Consider the following 24,958-nt stretch of genomic DNA (forward strand, 5'->3'; position numbering starts at 1 on the left):
AGACTCTTGTCTCAAAAAAAAAAAGAAAACGAAATTTCTTGGACTTAGCACAGAACCAAAGCTCAAAAAAGTTACATTTCTTCAGTCACATTACATATATTAAGTACTTATGATGTTTTAGGCACTCTGCTAAATGCAAAGTCACTAATAGTAGGTAGCAGAGTCAGGATTAAACCCAGATTTTTCTGCTATCAACACCTGGGCAGATTTCATGCATCTATGATTATCAAACTTCTTAGCAACAAAATTTTACAAAGAATTCCAATATGTGAAGACGAAAAAAAGCAGACTTACTCTAGGTATAATGAAATTGCAATGTCCTGAGCCCTACCTACTTTGCCCTCTCCTTTCCCATCTGTCCTCCAAAGGAACTTGTCTAAAGTCCTGATGAACCACTATGATTGGAAGGAGCACAGGCGGGAAACCATGTTATGCTTCCATCCGTGATTTTTGACAAATACATACATCTATGTAACCCAATTTCCTACCAACATATACGACATTACAGTTAGGCGCCAGCCACATACACCATGGCTGGCAGGTTTGAACCCGGCCCAAGCCTGCTAAACAACAATGACAACTACAACAACAACAACAAAAATAGCTGGGCATTGTGGCAGGAGTCTGTAGTCCCAGCTACTTGGGAGGCTGAGGCAAGGAAATGGCTTAAGCCCAAAAGTTTGAGATTGCTGTGAGCTGTGACTCCATAGCACTCTACCAAGGGCAACATAGTGAGACTCTGTCTCAAAAAAAAAAAAAAAAAGACATATGATCTGACATTATCATCACCCCAGAAAACTCCTTCTGGGCCCTTTCCAGTCACTTCCTGCCCCCAACATCTAAGAGGCAACCACTGTTTGTTTTTTTTTAACCACAGAGTAGCCTGTTATGCATTCAATCTATTGTGATGTTACATACATGTAGCCTCCAGAAAATTTCACTGTACATTCATGAGAAAATAAAGAGTGAAAAAGCAAACAACATCTTAGTATTATTATGAAAAAAGTTCTAACTTTGCAGCAGCAAAGGTCCCCAGAGGACTTTTGAAAATCCTTGCCCTAGGGCTACTAATTAAGGGCCAGGCGGTGGCTCACACCTGTAATCCTAGCGCTCTGGGAGGCTGAGGCAGGTGGATTGCCTGAGCTCACAGACCAGCCTGAGCAAGAGCCAGACCCCATCTTTAAAAATAGGCGTAGGGCAGCGCCTGTGGCTCAAAGGGGAAGGGCATGGGTCCCATACGCCGGAGGTGTCAGGTTCAAACCCAGCCCTGGCCAAAAACCACACACACAAAAATAAATAAATAAATAAAATAAAAATCTAAAAAAAATAATAAAAAAAAAAGCAAAAGTTGTGTTGTTTAAAAAAAAATAGTCAGACATTGTGGTAGGCGCCTATAGTCCCAGTTACTTGGGAGGCTAAGGCAAGAGAATCTCTTGAGCCCAAGAGTTTGAGGTTGCCATGAGCTATGACACAATAGCACTCTACCCAGGATGACAGAGTGAGACTCTATCTCAAACAAAACAAAACAAAAACACACTAAAGGCCACTGAAGTTTGGGCCTTAAAGCAGTATATTTGGGCCCAGGCACAGTAGCTAGTGCCTGCAACCCCAGCATTTTGGGAGGCTAAGGTGGAAGAGCATTGCTTGAGGCCAGGAGTTTGAGCAATCATAGGTTAAGACCCCAACTCTACAAAATAAATTTAAAAAACTTATGGCTTGGCGCCTGTAGCTCAGTGAGTAGGTTGCCCGCCACATACACCAACACTGGTGGGTTTGAGCCCGGCTGGGCCTGCTGAACAACAGTGACAACTGCAACCAAATAATAGCTGGGCATTGTGCTGGGCACCTGTGGAGGCTGAGGCAAGAGAATCGCTTAAGCCTAAGAGTTTGGGGTTGTGAGCTGTGTCGCCACGGCACTCTACCGAGGGTGACATGCTCAGATTCTGTCCCGCCCCCCCCACACAAAAATTAGCCAGATATGGTGTTGTGCCTGTGGTCTGAGCTACTTTAGAGACTGAGGCAGGAGAATCACTAAGCCCAGGAGTTTGAGGTTGCAGTGAGCTATGATGTGTCCACTGCACTCTAGCCCAGGCAACAGGGCCAGACCCTGTTCCAAAAAAAAAAAGGTAAATCATACATTATGTGAATTATATCAATAAAAAAACCTCTTTTTCAAAGCATGACAAATTAATGAAAAGAGTGACATGACTTTCCTTTTTTTTTCTGAGACAAGAGTCTCATTCTGTCACCCTAGAATGCTAGAGTGCAGTGACATCACTGTAGCTCACCGCAACCTGAAATTCTTGGGCTCAAGCAACCCTCCTGCCTCAGCTTGCCAAGTAGCTGGGACTACTGGTCCAGTGGTAGTGTGCCACCACTCCTGGCTAAGTTTTTCTGCTTTTTTTTTTTTTTAATTTTTAAAAAATTTTAGTAAGGATGAGGGTCTTATTCTTGCTCAGGTTGGGCTTGAACTCCTGAGCTCATGTAATCCTCCTGCTTTGGCCTCCCAGAGTGCTAGGATTACAGGCATAAGCCACCACGCTTGGCTGCTTTACATTTTTACAGATCTAATATCTGACTTAATAGAAAAATAACTGGATTTTCATTTCTGCTCCTGCATTCAGTTCACTGTGATATCACACAACCATATACTCAAGAAAGAATGCAAGGAAAAAGTCAAGTGGTATTTTAGTTTTATTAATATTATGAAAATGGTTTTAATCTTGCAGATCTCCCTGAAAAGTGCCTTAAAGGACCCCCAGAAGTGCCTGGACCACACTTTGAGAACCACTGTGTTCGGCAATTGGCAGTTTGTTTGCCCTTCAGAAAGGGCTGTTCATGTTTTCACATTTGTTGTCAATCCCCAGATATTTGGTAAAATAACTGCCAGAACTAATGGAAAGAGCATGGACCAAGGAGATAGGAACTGTTATATGAACTGGCTGAGCCACTGCACTCAGCCAGTTCTCATACCAGGTCTTAAACTCCTTGCCTCAAGTGATTCCCTGTGAAAGGGCACAGTCCACTGCACCCCTGTAAGGTGAATCAGTCTCATTTGTGCTCCTTGAAGCATGAGATCCTGAGAAGGAACATTTGCAGTACTTGGGCTAGGTATGAGTTTTGGGGGATATTCTCCCCCAATTCACATAGGCGGCTTTGCTGAAAAATGCAGGCAGTCATGCCTTAAAGGAAAGAATATGCCGGAGGGCTCTCGCCAAGTTGTAGCTGGAGACAGATCATTTGCCTGGGGCAATGGACCCTTGCACTTAATCCCCTACCTCTATTTACACTATAACTTTCAGTTAGTCATACAGGGAAGTAGGCAAACAGAACCGACAACACAGCCCTTTGTGGTTCATCTCCATCATTGTTTATCTCTAAACAAGATATTCTTGGTTAAGAAAGATGCGTATGTACTTTGCTGTATTAACTCTGATAAGGAATCTTTACCTTTTGTCTTCCTTGTTCTTGGATTTTTTTTTTTTTTTTTTTTTGTAGAGACAGAGTCTCACTTTATGGCCCTCGGTAGAGTGCCGTGGCGTCACACGGCTCACAGCAACCTCCAACTCTTGGGCTTTAGCAATTCTCTTGCCTCAGCCTCCCGAGCAGCTGGGACTACAGGCGCCCGCCACAACGCCCGGCTATTTTTTTGTTGCAGTTTGGCCGGGGCTGGGTTTCAACCCGCCACCCTCGGCATATGGGGCCTGCGCCCTACTCACTGAGCCACAGGCGCCTCCCAATTCTTGGATTATTTTTATCTGATGAGTTTGGGTATATAAGAAAGTGAGTAAAGACAGCTGAATGCTGCTGTGCCAGAGCAAACACCAGCCATCCCTTAATAAATCATTCATTTCGTCTGCAGTGTCTGCCTCCGCATTTCTGACTAGGCCAGTGGACAGAAACACTCCTGCCCTGGCCTTCCAGAGTGCTAGAATTACAGGCGTGAGCCACTGCACTCAGCCAGTTCCTATACTTGTATGTAACAGCCACATCCGCCAGGGCTGGGGTACCACCCAAAGGGGCTCAGCTAGGGTCCTGCTCAGCTGGGGGAATAGTCCACAGGCAGCTGTCAGTAGAAGGTCCTTTCCTTAAGACACTGAGATCAGTTTTGGTCGCTGCTGTGGCTGGGTTAATTAGTGTGCTCAAACTCCTGGGCTCAAGCAATCCTCTTGTCTCAGCCTCTAGAGCAGCTGGGACAACAGGAACCTGCCTCAACACCAGCATAGTTTTAGAGATGGGGTCTCTCTTTCTCAGGCTGGTCTCCACTTCCACCCACTTCGGCCTCCCAGAGTGCTAGAATTACAGGTCTGCACCACCATGCCCTGCCCTTTTAATATGCTTAGTATGTTCACTATGTGGTGCAACCATCGCCACTATCTCTTTCCGAAACATTTCATTACCACAAAAAAAAAACCTTTGTCTATTTGTAGTAGTCCAAAATTTCCCAACTCCTCACCATCCCCTGGCAATCACTGACCTGTTTTGTATCCATAAGTTTGTTATTATAATTTTAAGTGCATTAATTTTTTAAAATTTGTTTTAATGCCTAATACAGTAAATATGGATAGAAATTCATATAAACAAAAGACCTTTGAAGGCCTCAATTTTTAAGACTGTAATAAAATCCCAAAGGCTAAAAACTTTGAGAAACATTGATGTAATATTTGTCATATTTTTTTCAATATGGTGGAAAATGTCTAAACCAGAGTTCTGTCTACCTGGAGTTCAAAAATGAAATGATCATTCCTGGCTAAGCTTCTCTAAAGGATAGGGAACTACTTGATAGGCACTTGAACCTATAAGAACTTGCAACCAGATACACGGATGAAGTTGACTAATCCACAGACCAAGCATGATCGTAAACGCTCACTCCAGACCGAGTCTCCCTGTACCGCCCTCGGGTAGAGTGCCGTGGCGTCACACGGCTCACAGCAACCTCTTAACTCCTGGGCTTACGCGATTCTCTTGCCTCAGCCTCCCGAGCAGCTGGGACTACAGGCGCCCGCCACAACACCTGGCTATTTTTTTTGGTTGCAGTTTGGCCGGGGCTGGGTTTGAACCCGCCACCCTCGGCATATGGGGCTGGCGCCCTACTCACTGAGCCACAGGCGCCGCCCTGCTGAGTTCTAAGTTACAAAGAAAGGGACCTCTGAGCTGCTCTTTCCACATCAGAAGTGCGACACAAAGGGGCACAGAGTGGCCTTGGGCTCAGCAAGAGATGCAAGTAACACGACTGTCCACAATCCATCCTGTGTGGCCGGGATCTACAAAACTGACTACACGTGACAGCACCGTTGAAACGTACAAGTCCCACACTCCACAAAACTATCGGTTCTTCACAGAGGGGCCGAGCGACTCCTGAGGCAAATGAGTATCACTACCAATCGTCTAGAATAATCCCATTTCCAGGTAGCATCTCCCTAATTCATATAATCACTTCTGCCGATAAAATAGCAAAAATTATATTTGGGAGCAGGGAAATTTTTGGATAAAACGATTAAGTGCCTGCGAAAAGCTTCCACTTAGAACAAATCTACGGCAGGAAACCCGGAAGTCTGAAAGTAAAAGGAGCCAGGCACCCGTTGGGGCTCAGCGGTTGCCCCAACCGGCATGGTCACCAACGTCTCTGGCTCTGCTGTTTGCTCCCGAGAGCAAGCCGGGCAAATAATGGCGGCGGGGCCAAAGTGCGCGCATGCGTCCTCTCCAAGGGGCCCTTTTCACCAGGAACCCGTAGGTGAGCACTAGAGGGCGGGATGGTCACGCGTCACATGCGGGGCTTCCGGCGGTGGCTAGTCTTGATTGGTGGAACTTAGGAGGGAGGTGGGGCACCGAACAATTCGAATGGAGAGGCGGGCCAAAGGAGGGAGGGGGAAATGGATGTGGGGCCTTCGACGCAGCCCAGGCGACGCGAGATGGCGGCGCCGAACTCAGGTACGCTAGCCTGACCTGGGCGAAGTAGGGCACCAATGTCTGGTGTCTTGTGGAGTAATGCAATAGAGGCTGATCTGGGCTCCGTTGGTTGTCCAAGAATGGCCAGAATAGCGCGCGGGAGGGGAGAAGGGGAGCGTGGAGGGTAGCAAGCTCGTTAGTCCGCCTCGCCCTTTTCTTCTCAGTTTCCTCCTCACCACTCGGGTCGGTTAACCAGAGCCTCCAGGAGCAAGCACTTGGTTCGATTCTGGCGTACTTATCGTACTTGTAAGCTTCAGTTTCTTCGTCTGTAAAATATGAGCAGTGACCCCATTTCTCGGGGTTATTTGAGAAAGCAAGAGAAAAGTGGCTAACGCTTTAACCATACAATAAAGGGAAGGGAGCTGTGTATGACGTAGTGTTTGGGTGCGGAGATACCCTGAGATGCTGGAGGGCATGTTGAGATTCAAACCGGACTGCAGCTAAGGGTGAGTTGACAGCATAAGACACGCTGAGATCACAGAAAAGGGAAATAAGTGAAGGGACTGTTGCCTTTCACTCTAGCTGTGGAAGTGAATGCTATTTTAGGGTTAGAACGGCTGTTAGGACACTCAAAATCTTGTATTTGTTTACATGTGCCTCAGCTCCTGTAGATTGAATTCTGGTCAGTGATTTGAGCTAGTGTTTGTCAGGTTCCGTGGGGAAACCGCCTTTTAGGAGAATGCCTAAGTTTGTTGAGCCCTTGCCCGGCACAGTTGTAAGCATTTTATGGCGATGAACCATTTAATGTCCATACAGTGCTATACAGTGGTTACTGTTGCAGTCTTTGAGGACACTTAGGCACGGATGGGTTAAACAGATTGCTCAAAGTTGGAGCTTGTATTTGCTCTCAGGCAGTCTGATTCTGGACTTTCCTTAAGCCTCTGCTCATTGTGTCCCAGTACATTCTGTTTCTGCTAAGCACAATCTCCCCTCACGCTTTGAAGACCTCCTGTGTCTGGTATACAGTAATATCATAAAAATGCTTGAGTGACTATTGTCCCTTCCCTAGTGAAGCTTACAGTCTGTTTCAATAGTCACATAAATATATGTAATGTAATGAAACACAATGAGAACCAGTACAAACTGCTATACAGAGTGTAAAATCTGAACTAAACCCTTGGCTATTCTGGGAGGACTTCATTAAGGGAATGATATTTTAATTGTTTTTCAAAGGTTAGAGAGGAGTTTGCCAGGCTTTGGTTGAGAAGCACTGCAAGTGTTTGTTTTGTTTTTATAATTTTGAGAGGCTCAAGACGCTCTCTTGGCTTAATTTCTTCATCAGTACAAAGAAGAGTTAAGCTGAATGAAATTTGGCAGTTGTGGGAAAGAGGAAAATTAAAAATAAGGGCTAGTCTCGTCCAACCTCAGAATGTTTTTTGTTATTGTTGTTGTTGAGACAGAGTCTCACTATGTAGCCCTTGGTAGAGTGCTGTGGCGTCACAGCTCAAAGCAACCTCAAACTCTTGGGCTCAAGCGATTCTCTTGCCTCAGCCTCCCGAGTAGCCTGCCACAACGCACAGCTATTTTTTTTGTTGCAGTTGTCATTATTGGTTAGCTGGCCCAGGCCAGGTTCGAACCTGTCACCTTTGGTGTATATGGCTGGCGCCGAGCCATCGGGCTGGTTTTTGTGTTGAAAGAGATAGGTACTGTAAGCAGTTGTGTGCTTCTCTTCCTTCCTCCCTTGGACTGGAGTTCTGGGGCAGACATGACAGCCACTTGTATGATGAAAATGGGAAATGAACAAGGCATGATTATGTTAATTCATTCAGCAAATCTTTTTTTTTTTTTTTGTAGAGACAGAGTCTCACTTCATGGCCCTCAGTAGAGTGCCGTGGCCTCACACAGCTCACAGCAACCTCCAACTCCTGGGCTTAAGCGATTCTCTTGCCTCAGCCTCCCGAGTAGCTGGGACTACAGGTGCCCACCACAGCACCCGGCTATTTTTTGGTTGCAGTTTGGCCGGGGCCGGGTTTGAACCCGCCACCCTCGGGTATATGGGGCCGGCGCCTTACCGACTGAGCCACAGGCGCCACCCTCATTCAGCAAATCTTAATTCGTTCAGTAAATACTCCCCAAGGTCCTGCTCTATGCTAGCCATTGGAGATAGAAAGGTAAGCCAGGGTAAAACTTGTTCTCAGAGTTTGCAGTCAGGTGAAGACAGACATGCAGTTATAGTAGGTGTTATGAGTGCTTGGATGGAGGAATTAAAGAGAGCTGTTAGTGCACCTGTTAAAATCTTAGTAGGTTAGTAATGCTTACAGGGAAGGTTTTTTGTTTGTTTTATTTATTTATTCATTTATTTACTTTATTTGCAGTTTTTGGCCGGGGCTGGGTTTGAACCCACCACCTCTGGCATATGGGCCAGCGCCCTATTCATTTATTTATTTTGAGACAGAGCCTCAAGCTGTCACCCTAGGTAGAGTGCCGTGGCATTACAACTCACAAAAACCTCCAACTCCTGGGTTGAAGTTATTCTCCTGCCTCTGCCTCCTAAGTAGTTGGGACTACAGGAGGACACCACAACGCCCAGCTATTTTTTTTTTTTTTTTGGTTGCAGCCATCATTGTTGTTTGGCAGGCCCAGGCTGGATTCGAACCTGCCGGCTCAGGTATATGTGGCTGGCGCCTTGGCCACTTGAGCCACAGGTGCTGAGTCTGTTTATCTTATTTTTTTATTTATTTATTGAGACAGACTCTCACTATGTTGCCCTCGGTAGAGTGCCATGGCGTCACAGTTCACAGCAACCTCAAACTCTTGGGCTTAAGCGATCCTCTTGCCTCAGCCTCTGAAGTAGCTGGGACTATAGGTGCCCACCATAGTGCCCAGTTATTTTATGGTTGTAGTTGTCATTGTTGTTTGGCAGGCCCTGGCTGGGTTTGAACCCGCCAGCTCTGGTGTACGTGGCTGGTGCCCTAGCCTCTGAACTACAGGCACAGCCTGTTTGTTTATTTTTTTTTTTTTTTTTTTTTTTTTTGGCCGGGGCTGGGTTTGAACCCGCCACCTCCGGCATATGGGACCGGCGCCCTACCCGCTGAGCCACAGGCGCCGCCCTGTTTATTTTTTTTTTTTTTAAAGGAATTAAGATTTTATTGTTCACTTCAATCATTGGGGATGGAGTGGGTTGGTGGTGGAAGGTGGACAGTATATTATTCCAGTGGGAGAGAATAGCCTATACAAAAGCCCAGAGTTGTAAGAGAATGTGGCTGTTTGTAGGAACTGAAGGATATTTCATTATAGCTGAGAACTTACAATGCAAAGAAGGAAGTGGGGAGAGAATGATTGGAGAGGAGTGAGACTGGAGGCAGTTTGGAGAAAGGCTGTTGAGAGCATGCTGATGATGATCTTGGATAAAAGTAGTACGGCGTGTATGGAGAGAAGTGGATTCATTCAGGAAATATTTTAGGCTCGGCGCCTGTGGCTCAAGCAGCTAAGGCGCCAGCCACATACATCTGAGCTGGCGGGTTTGAATCTAGCTCCGGCCCACCCAAAACAACAATGACGGCTGCAACCAAAAAATAGCGGGGCGTTGTGGCAGGTTCCTGTAGTCCCAGCTACTTAGGAGACAGAGGCAGAAGAATCACTTGAGCCCAGGAGTTGGAGGTTGCTGTGAGCTGTGATGCCATGGCATACCGAGGGCGACAGCTTGAGGCTATGTCTCAAAGAAAAAAAGAAAAGAAAAATAATTTAAAAGATAGAATTGATAGGTGTTAATGATTAACTGATAGGGAAAGTAAGAGAGAAGGTGGAGTTAAAGTCTCCCACCATTGGTGTTGATGCTGTTCATTTACATGAGCAAAGGGGGAGGATGAGGTTGTGGAGAGATGGGAATAGTTAAATTTAAGACAGGTGGAATCTGAGGTACCCAAGTATCTTTTAAGAGGAATTCATTAATTTCTTGAGACAGCTAGTCTACAACCAAAGTAAGTTCACCCAGAAATTATTGAACAAAACCTAACATCCACAGTGGTGAAAGGAAGAATCTTTTAAGAGGAGATGTCAGGTAGCTGCTCATAACGTGTATTTGCATTTCAGGAGAGAGCTGTAGTGTAGAGGTGTGGAATAGGAGTCATCACCTTTAAGATAGTAATTGAAGCCAAGAGGATAGGTGACCATGCCCAAGAAATGAAGCTGAGCAGTCTCAAATGGGGTAATTTTGTCCCTCATGGGACATTAGAGATGTCGGGAGGCTTTTTTTGGTTGATTGTTACAATTTAGGATATACTACTGGCATCCACTAGGTATGTCCTGACACCCCAAACGCACATAACAAAGAATTATCCAGCCTCTAAAATGTCAGTATTGCTGAAGTTAAGAAACCCTGATCTAGAGAAAGAATAGGAAGAGCCCAGAACATTTAAGACTGGCAGAACTGGGCGGCGCCTATGGCTCAGTTGGTAAGGCGCCGGCCCCATATACCGAGGGTGGTGGGTTCAAACTCGGCCCTGGCTGAACTGCAACCAAAAAATAGTCGGGCGTTGTGGCGGGCGCCTGTAGTCCCAGCTACTCGGGAGGCTGAGGCAAGAGAATTGCTTCAGCCCAGGAGTTGGAGGTTGCTGTGAGCTGTGTGATGCCATGGCACTCTACCGAGGGCCATAAAGTGAGACTGTCTCTACAAAAAAAAAAAAAAAAAAGGGGCGGCGCCTGTGGCTCAGTCGGTAAGGCGCCGGCCCCATATACCGAGGGTGGCGGGTTCAAACCCGGCCCCGGCTGAACTGCAACCAAAAAATAGCCGGGCGTTGTGGTGGGCGCCTGTGGTCCCAGCTGCTTGGGAGGCTGAGGCAGGAGAATCGCTTGAGCCCAGGAGTTGGAGGTTGCTGTGAGCTGTGTGATGCCATGGCACTCTACCGAGGGCCATAAAGTGAGACTTAGTCTCTACAAAAAAAAACAAACAAACAAACAAAAAAAAAAAGACTGGCAGAACTGGGCGGCGCCTGTGGCACAGTGAGTAGGGTGCCGGCCCCATATGCCAAGGGTGGCGGGTTCAAACCCAGCCCCAGCCAAACTGCAACAAAAAAAAATAGCCAGGCGTTGTGGCAGATGCCTGTAGTCCCAGCTGCTTGGGAGGCTGAGGCAAGAGAATCGCATAAGCCCAAGAGTTAGAGGTTGCTGTGAGCTGTGTGACGTCACGGCACTCTACCCAAGGGCGGTACAGTGAGACTCTGTCTCTACAAAAAAAAAAGACTGGCAGAACTGAGACATAAACAGAGAACTAGTAAGACAACCAGGAAAGTGAGTGGCATGGAAACTAAGGGAAAAGTGTGTCTCCTGAGAATCTTGACTACTACTGGGAAGTCAAATAGTGCTGAGACTAAATATGCCTACTGGACCTGGCAATATTGGTGACCCTGAAAAAACAAGTTGCAAGAGTTGAGGAGTGGGTAGTAAGAGAAAGGGAGGGTGTAAAACAGCTAACTCTAGGCACTTGCTGCCAGGCACTGTGCTAAACATTGTATGTACATTATTACTTTATCTAAACATTCTTCTGAAGGTAGACACTTTTTTTTTTTTTTTTTTGTAGAGACAGAGTCTCACTTTATGGCCCTCGGTAGAGTGCCGTGGCCTCACACAGCTCACAGCAACCTCCAACTCCTGGGCTTAAGCAATTCTCTTGCCTCAGCCTCCCGAGCAGCTGGGACTACAGGCGCCCACCACAATGCCCAGCTATTTTTTGGTTGCAGTTTGGCCGGGGCCGGGTTTGAACCCGCCACCCTTGGTATATGGGGCCGGCGCCTTACCGACTGAGCCACAGGCACCGCCCGACACTGTTATTTTTTATTTATTTTATTTTATTTTTTTTTTTTTTTATTTTTTTTAATTTGGCTGGGGCTGGGTTTGAACCCACCACCTCCGGCATATGGGACCGGCGCCCTACCCGCTGAGCCACAGGCACTGCCCACTGTTATTTTTTAATAAAGAGAAGCTTGAGACTCTACTGGGGTTTGGAGCAGTTAAATAACATTCCCAAGATCACAGCTAGTAGGTACAACTTCTCTGAGTTGCAAGTCCTATGAGGATACAAAGATGAAAGGGCAAAGGAGGCCTGAGGATTCACATAAAGAACTTCGTTTGAAACTCTGTCACTAGTAGCTGTTGACCATGGGCAAGTCAGCTAATCTTTCTATACTTAGGTTTCCTCATCTGGAAAATGGGGGATGAATATAAAATAAAATACTTATGAGCTCTTACCTACTACTACTATTCTAAGCACTTTTACCTGAATTACTTTCATTATTTCCCTAACAACCCAGCAAGCAGGTATTTATTTATTCCCATTCTACAGGTTAGGAATTGAGACACAGGGATGGAAAGTCATCTCCCCCGGTTATTTATTTTTTGAGACAGAGTCTCACTTTATTGCCCTCTATAGAGTGCTATGGTGGCACAGCTCACAGCAGCCTCCAACTCCTGGGCTTAGGCGATTCTCTTGCCTCAGCCTCCCAGTAGGTGGGACTACAGGTGCCCACCAGAATGCCCAGCTATTTTTTTGTTGCAGTTTGGCCAGAGTCAGGTTCGAACCCGCCACCCTCAGTATATGGGGGCGCCTGTATTTATTTTTTATTTCAAAATACTAAGGGAGTACAGATCCTTTGGTTTGTTGTTGTTTTGAGACACAGTTTATGTTGCCCTCGATAGAGTGCTATGACTTTATAGCTCACAGCAAACTCAAACTACGGGGCTCAAGCAATTCTCTGGTCTCAGCCTCCCAAGTAGCTGGGCCTACTGGTGCTCACCACAACACCCAGCTATTTTTAGAGATCGGGTCTCATTCTTGCTGGTCTCCAAACTCCTGAGCTCAAGCAATCCGCCCATTTCTGCCTCCCAAAGTGCTAGCATTACAGGCGCAAGCCACTGCGCCCAGCGCTTTCTTTTTCTTTCTGTTTTTTTTGAGACGGAGTCTTATTTTGTCGCTCCTGGTAGAGTGCTATGGCATCATAGCTCACAGCAGCCTCAAACTCTTGGGCTCAAGTGAAGCGATCCTTTTGCCTCAGCCTCCCAAGTACCTGGGACTATAAGCTCCTGCCACGTGCCCAGCTATTTTTGGAGACAGGGTCTTGCTTTTGCTCAGGCTGGTCTCAAACCTGTTAGCTCAAGCAGTCCACTCACTTTGGCCTTCTAGAGTGCTGGGATTATAGGTGTGAGCCACGGCACTGGCCAAGCCTGGCGCTTTTTGACTTTTTAATAATGGTGTTCTGATAAGGATAGGGTGGTATCTCATTATAGTTTTAATTTGCATTTCTCTGACGATTAGTGACAAGCATTTTTTTGTGTTTATTGGCTATTTTGTCTATTTTCTCTTGAAAAACTTATGTTCATGTCTTTTATCCCTCAGGTTATTTAATCAGTTATAAGTGGCAGAGTGGGACTTGAACCCAGACCATGTTATCTTGCATAATGAACCTACCTATGTGCTAGTCACTATGCTGGCATTTTACCTGTTACTTTTTAAAATCCTTATAAAGCCCTTTCAAGACTTGAAACTAAAGCAAATGAATGTTAAGTCACTTGCCCAATACCACAAGCTAATAAATGTCAGAGCTTGAATTTTTTTTTTTTTTTTTTTTTTTTTTTTTGAGACAGAGTCTCAAGCTGTCACCCTGGGTAGATACTGTGGCATCACAGCTCACGGCAACCTCCAACTCCTGGGCTCAAGCAATTCTCCTACCTCTGCCTCCCAAGTAGTTGGGACTACAGGTGCCCGCCACAACACCCAGCTATTTTTTTGTTTGCAGCCATCATTGTTGTTCCCCTGGCCTGAGAGGGATTCGAACCCGCCAGCTCAGGTGTATGTGGCTGGCGCCTTAGCCGCTTGAGCCACAGGGGCAAGCCCAGAGCTTGAATTTAAATGAAGTTTTATCTAACCAGAATCTACACCTGTCCTCATCACAGACATCCCCTACCAGTTCCCCTTATATTGGTCACTGAAGATTCCTTAATAAGTACTTCTATGTCTGCTTTTCCTGTTCTCCCACAAAAACCCTCTAAAAGTGAGGCAGATGAAGCTCCTGCACGTATTTTTGACAAGTCAGTGACCTTGCACCTCAGTTTTCTATCTGTGTGTGCCTCTGCACATTTTTACCTGCTTGCTCTTGATTTTTGGGATTGCCAGGAACAAATATAAACTAGATGTCCAAGTACTTCGGAAACTGTAAAATAAAAAACTGTTATACTAGCCCCATTTATCAGATAAAGGAAGAAAGGCTGAGTTTTTGTTTTTTGGTTGTTTTTTTTTCTTTGTAGAAACAGAGTCTCACTTTACTGCCCTCAGTAGAGTGCCGTGGCATCACATGGCTCACAGCAACCTCCAGCTCTTGGGCTTATGTGATTCTCTTGCCTCAGCCTCCCGACCAGCTGGGACTACAGGCGCCCACCACAACGCCTGGCTATTTTTTTGTTGTTGCAGTTTGGCTGGGGCTGGGTTTGAACCCGCCACCCTCGGTATATGGGGTCGGCGCCCTTCTCACTGAGCCACAGGCGCTGCCCAAGGCTGAGTTTTTTTTTTGTTTGTTTGTTTTAGAGACAGTCTCATTTTGTCATCCTCTGTAGAATGCTGTGCTGTCACAGCTCACAGCAACCTCCAACTCTTGGGCTTAAGTGATTCTCTTGCCTCAGCCTCCTGAGTAGCTGGGATTATAGGCGCCCTCCACAACGCCCAGCAATTTTTGAGAGACAGGGTTTCACTCTTGCTCAGGCTGGTGTTGAACCTGTGAATTCAGGCAATTCACCTGTCTCAGCCTCCCAAGAGCTGGGATTACAGTGTGAGCCACCACGCCTGGCCCCCAAGGCTGAGTTTTTGAAACAGGCCATCTGCTTATGGGCATGTCTTATTTACCTGTAAGATTATTTCCAGGGGAAATCTTCCCCTTTTGTCTTGCTGTTTCTATATTGGCCACATATACAACTAGCCTTTTGTCTTTTTGAAGCCAACCAGCTGGAAGGAAGAGCCTAGATCTTTCACAGTTGGTGCATAATAGGGAGGCAATATGGCATCTTCATTAAAAGCAGATCTTTGGAGGGGCAGAGATCTACATTTGAATTGTTATTAGCTGACAGCCACAGTGCACTATCGTCTAACTTATGAGTAATACCCTCCTAAGATTTTTTTAAGTTCATTTAATCCCCCCAAAAAAGGCTTTTTAAAGTTTTATCTTTATTATGTTTTCTGATAATAAAAATTTATATATTTTTTAAAATAGGTTTAATCATTAGAAGCAAACAAAGTGGGAAAAAATGACATGTTGGTGCTTTTTGCAGACTGAGCTGGGACAGAAAGGGACTTGAGGCTGCTCCTCAACCTGATCCCTTCCAACAAAGATGAACATAGTGTTATTTTTTTACATGTGAACATTACAGCATTGCAGAACTGGATAACATGGCAACTAAAGTCACATAATCCCCTATCAAAAGAAAACCACTGTTAACAGTTGGTGGGGAGAAGATAAACATATATTTAAGTGTGTATTATAAATCTCAGGTAAGAGTTAAGAGGCACAGAAGTCAGGCAATTCACTGCTTTTAGACAGAGTCAGATGTCAACTCTTTTAATTCTTACAGCAACCCTGTGGGATGCTGCTATACTTTAACCTTGGCAGTTTGAAACCTGTTTCATTAGCAGCAACAGCACCTGGGAGCTTGTTAGAAATGCAAAATCTCAGGCTTTTTCCCAGGCACTGCAGGTGACTATGCATTTTAACAAGATTTTTTCAGGTTATTCATGTACATACAGCAGTCTGAGAAGCCTGCTGTACTTCCCACTGAACCTACTTGTAGAGCAAAGAAGGAATTGGGGCCAAGTTTGAGGGCACCCACAGGACAAACAGGGAGGAAAGAAATTCCCTGAAGTGAGCTATAGTCCTGGCCCTCCTGGCAAAGTTGGTCCCTACTTCCTCTGTTACCGCTGTACTTGATGCCTGAAAGTTATCTATTTCCAGGAGGTGGTCGCTGTCGGTTAAGCAAGGTGGGGGCTAGCAGGCGCCCACCTCCAGCTCGAGTAAGGGTGGCTGTGCGACTGCGGCCATTTGTGGATGGAACAGCTGGAACAAGTGATCCTCCCTGCGTGCGGGCTATAGACAGCTACTCTCTAGAGATTGCCAACTGGAGGAACCACCAGGAGACACTCAAATACCAGTAAGTTTCAGGCCATTCTTCTCTCACACCATCACCTCTCTCCCCTAGGCCTGCTCACATTATCACTTCCCCAGAGTTTCCCAGACCTGCCTCTCTTGGGTCTTTTCTCCCTCCCCAGCACCAGTTTGTTCCCTACACCTTCATTTGTTTATTCAGGAAATGTTGGCAGGTACCCACTGTGATAAGTGCTTTCTAGGATACTGCAGAGAGAGACTGGAGACTGAATCAGATACACATTACTGTTCAGTCTTGAAGGGGAAATAGGCCCAAAGGGAGGAAGGAGCAGCAAAGGTGAGCAAGGGAGCCCTAAATAGGATCTTACGGGACATATGGGAAGGATTAGAGGAACACAGACCAGCTAGCCATTGCAGGCTACAGCTGGGAAGTATCAGAAGACCACCCAGATTTGGGGGCAGAACTCACAAGGGCAGCTATTTTCAAAAATCCCATTGGGAATTTAAAGTTCAAACTCCTTAGCCTGTTACGCTAGGCCAACCAAGGGGTGGCAAACCAGGGACTTCAGGTCAATTCTGACCAGGAGTCTTAGTAAAGTTTTATCATTAATTTACATTTTGTCTATTACTGCTTTCCAATTGGAGTGGCAGAGCTGAGTAGCATATGACCCACAAAATCGAAAGTATTTATTCTGTCTTTACAAAGTTTGCCAACTCCCATTCCAGGCCCATGACAATTTGGCTTCAGTTTCTTTCCAGCCTCATCCCTTTCAACACATATAAAACTCTCTGGTGTGGCCTAAGCCATAGCTTCTCCCCCAGATTGCAGTGAATTGGCTGTAGGTATGTTGAATCTATGCCAGCCATAGGCAGCATCCCCTGTTTTGCCCATTATGGTATATAAGTACAATGTTCTATACATGTCACCATGTGAAAAACATTGAGAAATCTTGCTCTTTTACACCTTGTCTTATCTATTAATACGTGCTATTCTCAATAGACTTTCTTTCCCTCCTGTCAAAAACCTATTTCCTTGAGCAGAATCAGTCCTTCTAGTGTGTTCTCATCTTTGTTTCCTAAATCACAGGAAAGTATGGGTAACTAACCCACCAGATAACCAGATTACAAAATTCCCAAGAGCAGTGATATTAGGTTCATCATTATATTCCTAACTCTAATACAGAGACTGGGACAGAGTAGGCGTTCAGTGGATTTTTTTAAAGTTTTTTGTTCAAGAAAAGGGATAGAGACTTTCTTTTAAATCTGAGGTCTGGATGAGAATGCCCCTCTCCCCCAGCCAAACACGCACACACTGATTTCTTCCTTTCTTCCTACCTATAGATTTGATGCCTTCTATGGGGAGAGGAGCACTCAGCAGGATATCTATGCAGGTTCAGTGCAGCCCATCCTTAGGCACTTGCTAGAAGGGCAGAATGCCAGTGTGCTTGCCTATGGGCCCACAGGAGCAGGTGAGAGAGCCAAATAGGGAACAGCTGTTGGTCAGAAAAAGCTAGGAACAGAAAGGAAAACCTCACAGCTTTCTCTTTTTTCCCAGGGAAGACTCACACAATGCTGGGAAGCCCAACGCAGCCAGGAGTGATCCCCCGGGCTCTCGTGGACCTCGTGCAGCTCACAAGGGAGGAGGGAGCTGAGGGCCGGCCATGGGCCCTCTCTGTCACTATGTCCTACTTAGAAATCTACCAGGAAAAGGTGAGGCCACTCTCTGGTTGGGAGGGAAGAAACAAAGGATCTAAGTAATACCTAGATCTAAATGAATCCCCAACAATAAAAATAAATAAATAAATAAAAAACACTTTTCAGCTTTAAAAAAAAAAAAAAACCTAGTTCTAAGATAAGACCTGGAAAGACAAGAGGTTGGGGTAGCAGATGGTACAACTCCAAATCCAACAGAGAAAATGAGACTGATCCTCAAGAAGCAAGCAGCCTCTATTATTAGTGGTTTTCACCCTGTGGGTTGCGACCCACAGGAACTGTATTAAAAGGCTCGCAGCATTAGGAAGGTTGAGAACCACTGCTCCATATAGAGATTTGGCCTTACCTCTCATTGCTCAAACAGGTATTAGACCTTTTAGACCCTTCATCAGGAGACCTGGTGATCCGAGAAGACTGTCGGGGAAACATCCTGATACCTGGCCTAACACAGAAGCCCATCACTAGCTTTGCTGATTTTGAGCGGCACTTCTTACCAGCCAGTCGAAATCGGACTGTAGGAGCCACACGGCTCAATCAGCGCTCTTCTCGCAGTCATGCTGTGCTCCTGGTCAAGGTGAGGCCCATTGACAGGTGAGTAGGGCAGCCCTTGGAGCTTAAGCTAAGCCTGGGACTTTTGTTCTTACCCCCAGGTGGATCAGCGGGAACGTTTGGCCCCATTTCGCCAACGGGAGGGAAAACTCTACCTAATTGACTTGGCTGGCTCAGAGGACAACCGGCGTACAGGCAACAAGGGCCTTCGGCTGAAAGAGAGTGGAGCCATCAACACCTCCCTCTTTGTTCTGGGCAAGGTGGTAGATGCACTGAACCAGGGCCTTCCTCGTGTGCCTTACCGGGATAGCAAGCTCACTCGCCTACTGCAGGTCAGGGCAAAAAAGCTGGAGAAGGAGGCTCTCAAGCCTGCCTGGGGGATGGGGAATAGCAGTCAAGAAACAGGAAGGCTGGGCTTCTCATTCACCAACTCTACCTGACCCCCATCCTTTAGGACTCTCTAGGTGGCTCAGCCCACAGCATCCTCATTGCCAATATTGCTCCTGAGAGACGCTTCTACCTAGACACAGTCTCTGCACTCAACTTCGCTGCCAGGTCCAAAGAAGTGATAAACCGTCCTTTTACCAATGAGAGCCTACAGCTTCACGGTGAGGACTGGGGGAGGCAGGCATGGACAGGCTGAGTCTGGAAATCAGAAAGTTTGCTGAAGCCACCAAGCATGTGCTGACCATCTCCCATCCCTCCACCCACCTCAATCTTCTTTTAGTCTTGGCACCTGTTAAGCTGTCTCAGAAAGACCTGCTAGGCCCATCAGAGGCAAAGAGAGCCCGAGGCCCTGAGGAAGAGGAAATTGGGAGCCCTGAGCACATAGCAGCTCCAACTTCTGCCTCCCAGAAACTCAGGTGAGTATTGAGACTTTAGATTTATCCCCTTTCTGTTGTGTCTGGGTTAGCTGTGGGGCTGCAGTGGGTTTAGCCTGTCAGATCATTAAGCAGAGACAGCTGTGAACTTGTTCTCCCAATGAATTCACCTAAAGTCCTACTCTGTTGAATTCACTGAAGTGCTGAGGTCAATCTATCCTCAGTGGGGACCTAAGGAGCCTTGGGTTCCTACACCTTTTCCCTTTCCATTTTCTTTTTTTTAAGAACATAGCCATTCTTATTCTTTCTTTTTTTTTTTGCTTTTTTATTATATTTATTTATTTGTGGTTTTTGGCCAGGGCTGGGTTTGAACCCACCACCTCCGGCATATGGGACCGGCGCCCTACCCCTTTGAGCCACAGGTGCCGCCCAATTTTTTTTTTTTTAATTTCAACTTCCTTGTTCATTCTTCTTCATTTGAAGTACTCTTTTTTGTCTTCCTCTGGCGATGTTCTTGATGTTAGTAGAGACGGGGTCTTACTCTGGCTCACTGCTGTTACATACAGGTCTCGAACCTCTGAGCTCAGGCAATCCGCCTGCCTCGGCCTCCCACAGTGCTGGGACTATAGGCGTGAGCCACCACGCCTGGCCTCCCTTTCCATTTTCTAATTCCTTCAAACCATCAGCAAAACCTCAAATTTTGGGGCAGCTGTTTCAAGAACAAGGGATAATCTGAATCTGATCTCTCCAGTCCAGAGGATGACAGCAACCCAAAGGAGATAGAGAAGAGATGAAGAGAGAAGTCTTGCTGAGACCTCTCCATCTATGTGTCAGGGCCCACATCTCCATGACTCTGCAAGGAGCTGGTTGCTGTCCTAATTTTGCATTGTTTCTACCCTTAATCCAGATAAAGCCTCTAGTATTTTTTTTTTTTTTGGCCAGGGCTGGGTTTGAACCCACCACCTCTGGTATATGGGGCCAGCGCCCTACTCCTTGAGCCACAGTAGCTGCCCCCAGATAAAGCCTCTAAACTAAGTGACCTCTAAAGGTCTGGGTGAGAATCTCCCTACCCGCCCCCTCCCCCCGCCCATATCTGACAGGCCACTTGTTTGTGTGGCCTCTCGCTCCAACTCTGGTGGCTCCACCTCATGGAGGAGCACATAACTTCTGAGTTAATGCAGTATGTACGAATCTTCAGGTCACCTATGTTCAGTGATCTTACTTTCTGGGTCTGACCTCTTGAGCCCTCTATCCTCCTCCACTTCAAGGAGTCAGTTTTAGCTTTGCCCTGTTCCTACCCATATCCCTAATAAAGCCTCTAAGCAGTGTAAGTCCTAAAACTACCGAACAGAGGTGATCTGAGGAAGCCAAGGACTAATGTACATTCTGCTCCAGAGGACTACTGTAGTTGAGGAAAATGCCATACATGAAGATGCTTGCTCACTCAATGACCCCACCTCCCAGACTTGTCTTTCCCAAGCTGTCAGCAGTCCCCTCTTACGTGCACAAACTCAGACGAACTTAACATAGGCAAGCTATGAACAGGCAAGTTCTCTGCCAAACAGGTGCTTTGGTGTAGGGGAAGCTCGGAGCTGGAGCTGGAGATTCTTTAGACCTAGACAGACCCTGAATTTGTGGGCCTCACATTTCAGGAAAGGAAGTAAGGCGAGAACCTCATGTGATGCCAGGTTGATAGTACACAGAATAAGGAGAACTAGCTGCATGTTCTGTGACAGCCAAGTAGGAAGAATGACTTCTAGTGTTAGTCCACATATTTTCCGATCCTGCTTTTCTGAGGTATGTACACATAAAAAACAGGACAGTCCCTGACCTCAAGGAGCTAGTTCCCAGTAGGTGCACAATTAAGCTAGGCATTGTGGTAAAGGCTGCATGCATCCAACTCACTGTGAAAGGTAATTGAGGTGAGATGTAAGGAAGTTAAGGGGAAAATATTTTAGGAACCAGCCTTTACCTACTACCCACAGGATTAAGGCCTGGCAATTGAAATCTTCAGTGGCTTTCAAATCCCTGCTAAAGATGACTTCCCTTCTGAAGCTTTCCCCAGCTACTCCAAATGAATAGGCACTAAGCTCTTGCTGTGTCACCTTATCATGTCTCTTACTTTCCTCATTAGACAGTGCTTCCAGGGTAGGGAAATGTCTTAGATCCTTAATACTTGGCACTCAGGTAATCATTAAATACTTGTCTCCGATGAAGACACTGCACCCAGAGAGGTTAAATGACTTGTTTAGGGTTGCCTACTGAGTTAATATCAGGTTCTGGAACCACAGAATATAGCAAGTTAAAGGATGATGATGAGAATCCTGCTGTGTAGAAGGTGATGAGAGAGGAGGTAGGTGGTTGTAACCTGTTTGTCTGCTTAGCCCCCTGCAGAAGCTGAGCAGTATGGACCCAGCCATGCTGGAGCGCCTCCTGAGCTTGGACCGTCTGCTGGGCTCCCAGGGGAGCCAGGGGACCCCTCTGCTGAGTACCCCAAGGCGAGAGCGGATGGTGCTCATGAAGACAGTGGAGGAGAAGGACTTGGAGATTGAGGTTAAGTGTTGGTTACAGGGGAAGAGTGGGAAGTGGGAGCAGGGATTCCTACTGGCCTTGAGAAGTAATCCTAGGATCTTCAAGACAGGGAAAGACATTCAAAGGCTGGACTAACGTCCAGTTTTCACCCACTGGTGAAGTTCTCCAGCTTCTGCTTCAATGTCCTTGGCATGGCTAAACTTAGAAAAATAGTTGAGATCAGATATGAGGAGGTGAGAAGGAAATTGTTCAAGAAAAAGGAACAAATGTTAAACATTGCATTTACTAAAACTCAGCTCACTTTAAGTCAGGACTTGGCTTGAACAATCTGTCCCTTTGCAAAGTATTTCCAGAGAAGCTTGTTCCACATCTAAGCATCCCCCTGATCATTACAAAGCCCTTAATTATAATGTGCTCTGTTTGTCTCCTGGTAGCTTCTCCCATTGGCCTTTGCCCTGCATATTCACTCCACTAATCCATAGCCCTTCGAGCTGCCCTGGAGTTGGCTCTGGGTCACAACTCTACCTAATCCTTTCCAACAGAGACTTAAGATGAAACAAAAAGAACTGGAGGCCAAGGTGCTGGCCCAGGAGGCTGCAAACCCAAAGGAGAAAGAGAATTGCTCTCCCACAATGCTCCGACCCCTTTCCCATCGCACAGTCACAGTGGCAAAACCCCTGAAAAAGGCTGTGGTGATGCCCCTACAACTGAGTAAGTTTGGCTTTAGGGGTCAGGAGGGCACAGATAACTGAGTCCCCATAAAGGAGGAGGTTTTATCAGTAGCTGTCTTCATATCATTTACATTCTCCCACCATATGCCAGTCCCAAGGAGGGTAGGGAAGGATCTGAAGTAGTGTTGTATGCTCTGCCATCAGGTGTTTAGTACAATGGCATAGACAAGTACATGCTTGATTATAATGCGAGACCAACTGAGGTTGCTTTCAAATACAGGATAAGAAAGTCATATGGGGGCAGTGCCTGTAGCTCAGTGAGTAGGGCACCAGCCCCATATACCAAGGGTGGTGAGTTCAATCCCAGCACCAGCCAAACTGCAACAAGAAATAGCCCGACATTGTGGCGGGCGCCTATAGTCCCAGCTACTCGGGAGGCTGAGGCAAGAGAATCGCCTAAGCCCAAGAGCTGGAGATTGCTGTGAGCCGTGATGCCACGACACTACCAAAGGTGACAGAGTACGACTCTGTCTCTAAAAAATAAATAAATAAATAAATAAGGAAGTCATATGGGTTCAGCACCAGTAGCATAGTGGTTATGGCGCCAGCCACATGCACGGAGGGTGGTGGGTTTGAACCTGGCCAAGGCCAGCTAAACAACTGCAACAACAAAAAATAGCCAGGTGTTGTGGTGGGTGCCTGTAGTCCCAGCTACTTGGGAGGCTGAGGCAAGAGAACTGCTTAAGCCCAAGAGTTTGAGGTTGCTGTGAGCTGTGATGTCATAGCACTCTACCAAGGGCGACATAAACTGTCTCAAAAAAAAAAAAGTCATATGGAAACACAAAAGGTTAACTCAGGACAGAGGGGAGCTAGGGAATCAGAAACCAAGACAACCAAGTAGCTACCAGGAAAGATAAATAGTAGCCTCTGCACTGACTCCAATTCTCAACTCCTGGTTTCAGTTCAGGAGCAGGCAGCATCCCTAAAGGCTGAGTTCCATATCCTGAAGAATAAAAGCCGGAAAAGAAAGGTGAGATTAGTTGGAGGCTCAAGCTATACTAAATGCCCAGGAGAAGTTAAGGGGGAGTGAGCTCTAGGAGGAAGAGCACTGACCTTGGAATTCTAAGACCTGACTGACACATGTCTGCTCTTCAGAAGTCTTACAGCTTGCTTACCCTTGCATGCAATGTTGGTACCTTAGCAGGGCATTTAGGGTAACAGGTAATGATATGGATGTTCCTAGCAGAGTGGGTGTTCACCACCTGCTACTTTCCTACTTGATGGCTCTTGCACTCAGTAGCTACTTGGTGCAGTGTGTAGCCTGGCTCCTGCCCATTATAAACTTAAGAGGGGAAACTTAGGGAAATATGACTCAAGCACACAAGAATCTCTCTTCCTTACCTGTCCGAAATGAAACACCATTAGAACTACCCAAAAACTGAATGCGGGGTGGGGGGGGATGTTTCATTGCCTTCTCCCATATACTTTTCAGGAGTGGAGAAGAGCTTATTCTTTTTGGAGATGAAAGGCCAGATTTAAAAGCTTATTTTGTGCTTTATACTTATAACTCATTTGAGCTTCACAGTAACTCATGAAAAAGATACTAATATTACCACTAGGTTCTAGTACTACATCTCTCTAGAGGGAAGGATTTGGGGTAGATACTTGATAGGAAAGAGGTTGGACTGAGCAGGGAGATAGCTGGTGTTAGGTTCCTAGTCTGGGCAGAAGAGTCCAAAGCACTTTGCTGCCGTTTCTGCCACTTACATTCCCTTGCCTCGTCGCTGGAGTCCCTGGATGCCTCAGAGCCTGAGATGAAGGCTGAGGACTGCTGGGAACTACAGATAAGTCCCGAGCTACTGGCCCATGGGCGTCAAAAAATACTGGATCTGCTGAATGAAGGCTCAGCCCGGGATCTGCGCAGCTTGCAGCGCATTGGTCCAAAGAAGGCCCAGCTTATCGTGGGCTGGAGGGAGCTCCACGGCCCATTCAACCAGGTAACAGCCAGGGAAGGGCAGCTGTAAAATGAGGGGAGACCTTGCAGCCCCAAAGCTCCTTTTCCTATTGCTGCTTTCCTGCCAGGTAGAAGACCTGGAACAAGTGGAGGGTATAACTGGGAAACTGATGGAGTCATTCCTGAAGGTAAGGTTCCGGCTGTGGCCCCTCCTCTGCCTGGCCTGTGTCCAGCTCTAATGCTGCTTTCTCCTTCCCTTCTGTGTTGCAGGCGAACATCCTCAGTCTAGCCGCTGGCCAGCGCTGTGGCCCCTACTGACTGCTGTCTTTTTTTTTTTAATCCTTGTAAAATTGCATTTGTGTAAATACAGTTCTTATTCCAGTGCTTCAGTCTGATTTTTGGGACTGCGGGGACGGGGGTATAATTGCCCTGCGGTGGGCTTCAAGTTCCACCCGCAAACTTCCCTGAGCGCCATCTTGGGGGAAATCAAGAAGCGCACAAGATTGTAAATAAAACGCTGGAGTGGGAAGAGGAAAGGACGGTGGCCGAGAGGAAGCAAAAAGCTCAAACCCGAGCCTTAGTACGACGACCGTTAGGCGGGCGCGCGCTCAGATTAGCCCCGCCCCATCCTTGCCCCCGCGCGCGCTCCCTTACTCCCGCTCAGCAACGACAGCGGTATTGTGCGCGTGC

At 46.6% G+C, this 24,958-nt stretch overlaps 1 protein-coding gene across 2 annotated transcripts; it reads left to right on the plus strand.

Annotated features, from left to right (window-relative positions):
* The first annotated feature begins 5,248 nt into the window (after nt 1-5,248).
* Nucleotides 5,249-24,730, plus strand: KIF22 (kinesin family member 22). Of its 2 annotated transcripts, none has more exons than XM_053555039.1 (14): nt 5,249-5,734; nt 15,879-16,074; nt 17,370-17,497; nt 17,584-17,738; nt 18,106-18,315; nt 18,392-18,622; nt 18,745-18,898; nt 19,018-19,153; nt 21,496-21,664; nt 22,186-22,354; nt 23,277-23,344; nt 24,105-24,311; nt 24,397-24,456; nt 24,539-24,730. In XM_053555039.1, exons 1-14 carry the CDS (start codon nt 5,611-5,613, stop codon nt 24,584-24,586), a joined length of 2,055 nt encoding a protein of 684 aa, XP_053411014.1. In that variant the 5' UTR covers nt 5,249-5,610; the 3' UTR covers nt 24,587-24,730. The 2 variants fall into 2 exon arrangements, with proteins under 2 accessions (XP_053411014.1, XP_053411015.1); XM_053555040.1 differs by lacking the exon at nt 5,249-5,734 and adding an exon at nt 5,858-5,931.
* The last annotated feature ends 228 nt before the right edge of the window (nt 24,731-24,958 follow it).

This window comes from Nycticebus coucang, chromosome 12, assembly GCF_027406575.1.
Source record: "Nycticebus coucang isolate mNycCou1 chromosome 12, mNycCou1.pri, whole genome shotgun sequence".
Taxonomy (NCBI): Eukaryota; Metazoa; Chordata; class Mammalia; order Primates; family Lorisidae; genus Nycticebus; species Nycticebus coucang.

Excerpts from the sequence above, each read along its gene's own strand:
- KIF22 (XM_053555039.1), top strand. The coding sequence starts at position 5,611 with ATGGTCACCAACGTCTCTGGCTCTGCTGTTTGCTCCCGAGAGCAAGCC. Across the intron at positions 18,316-18,391 it reads ATGCTGTGCTCCTGGTCAAG|GTGGATCAGCGGGAACGTTT; the intron begins GTGAGGCCCATT and ends TCTTACCCCCAG. Across the intron at positions 23,345-24,104 it reads ATAAAAGCCGGAAAAGAAAG|TCCCTGGATGCCTCAGAGCC; the intron begins GTGAGATTAGTT and ends TCGTCGCTGGAG.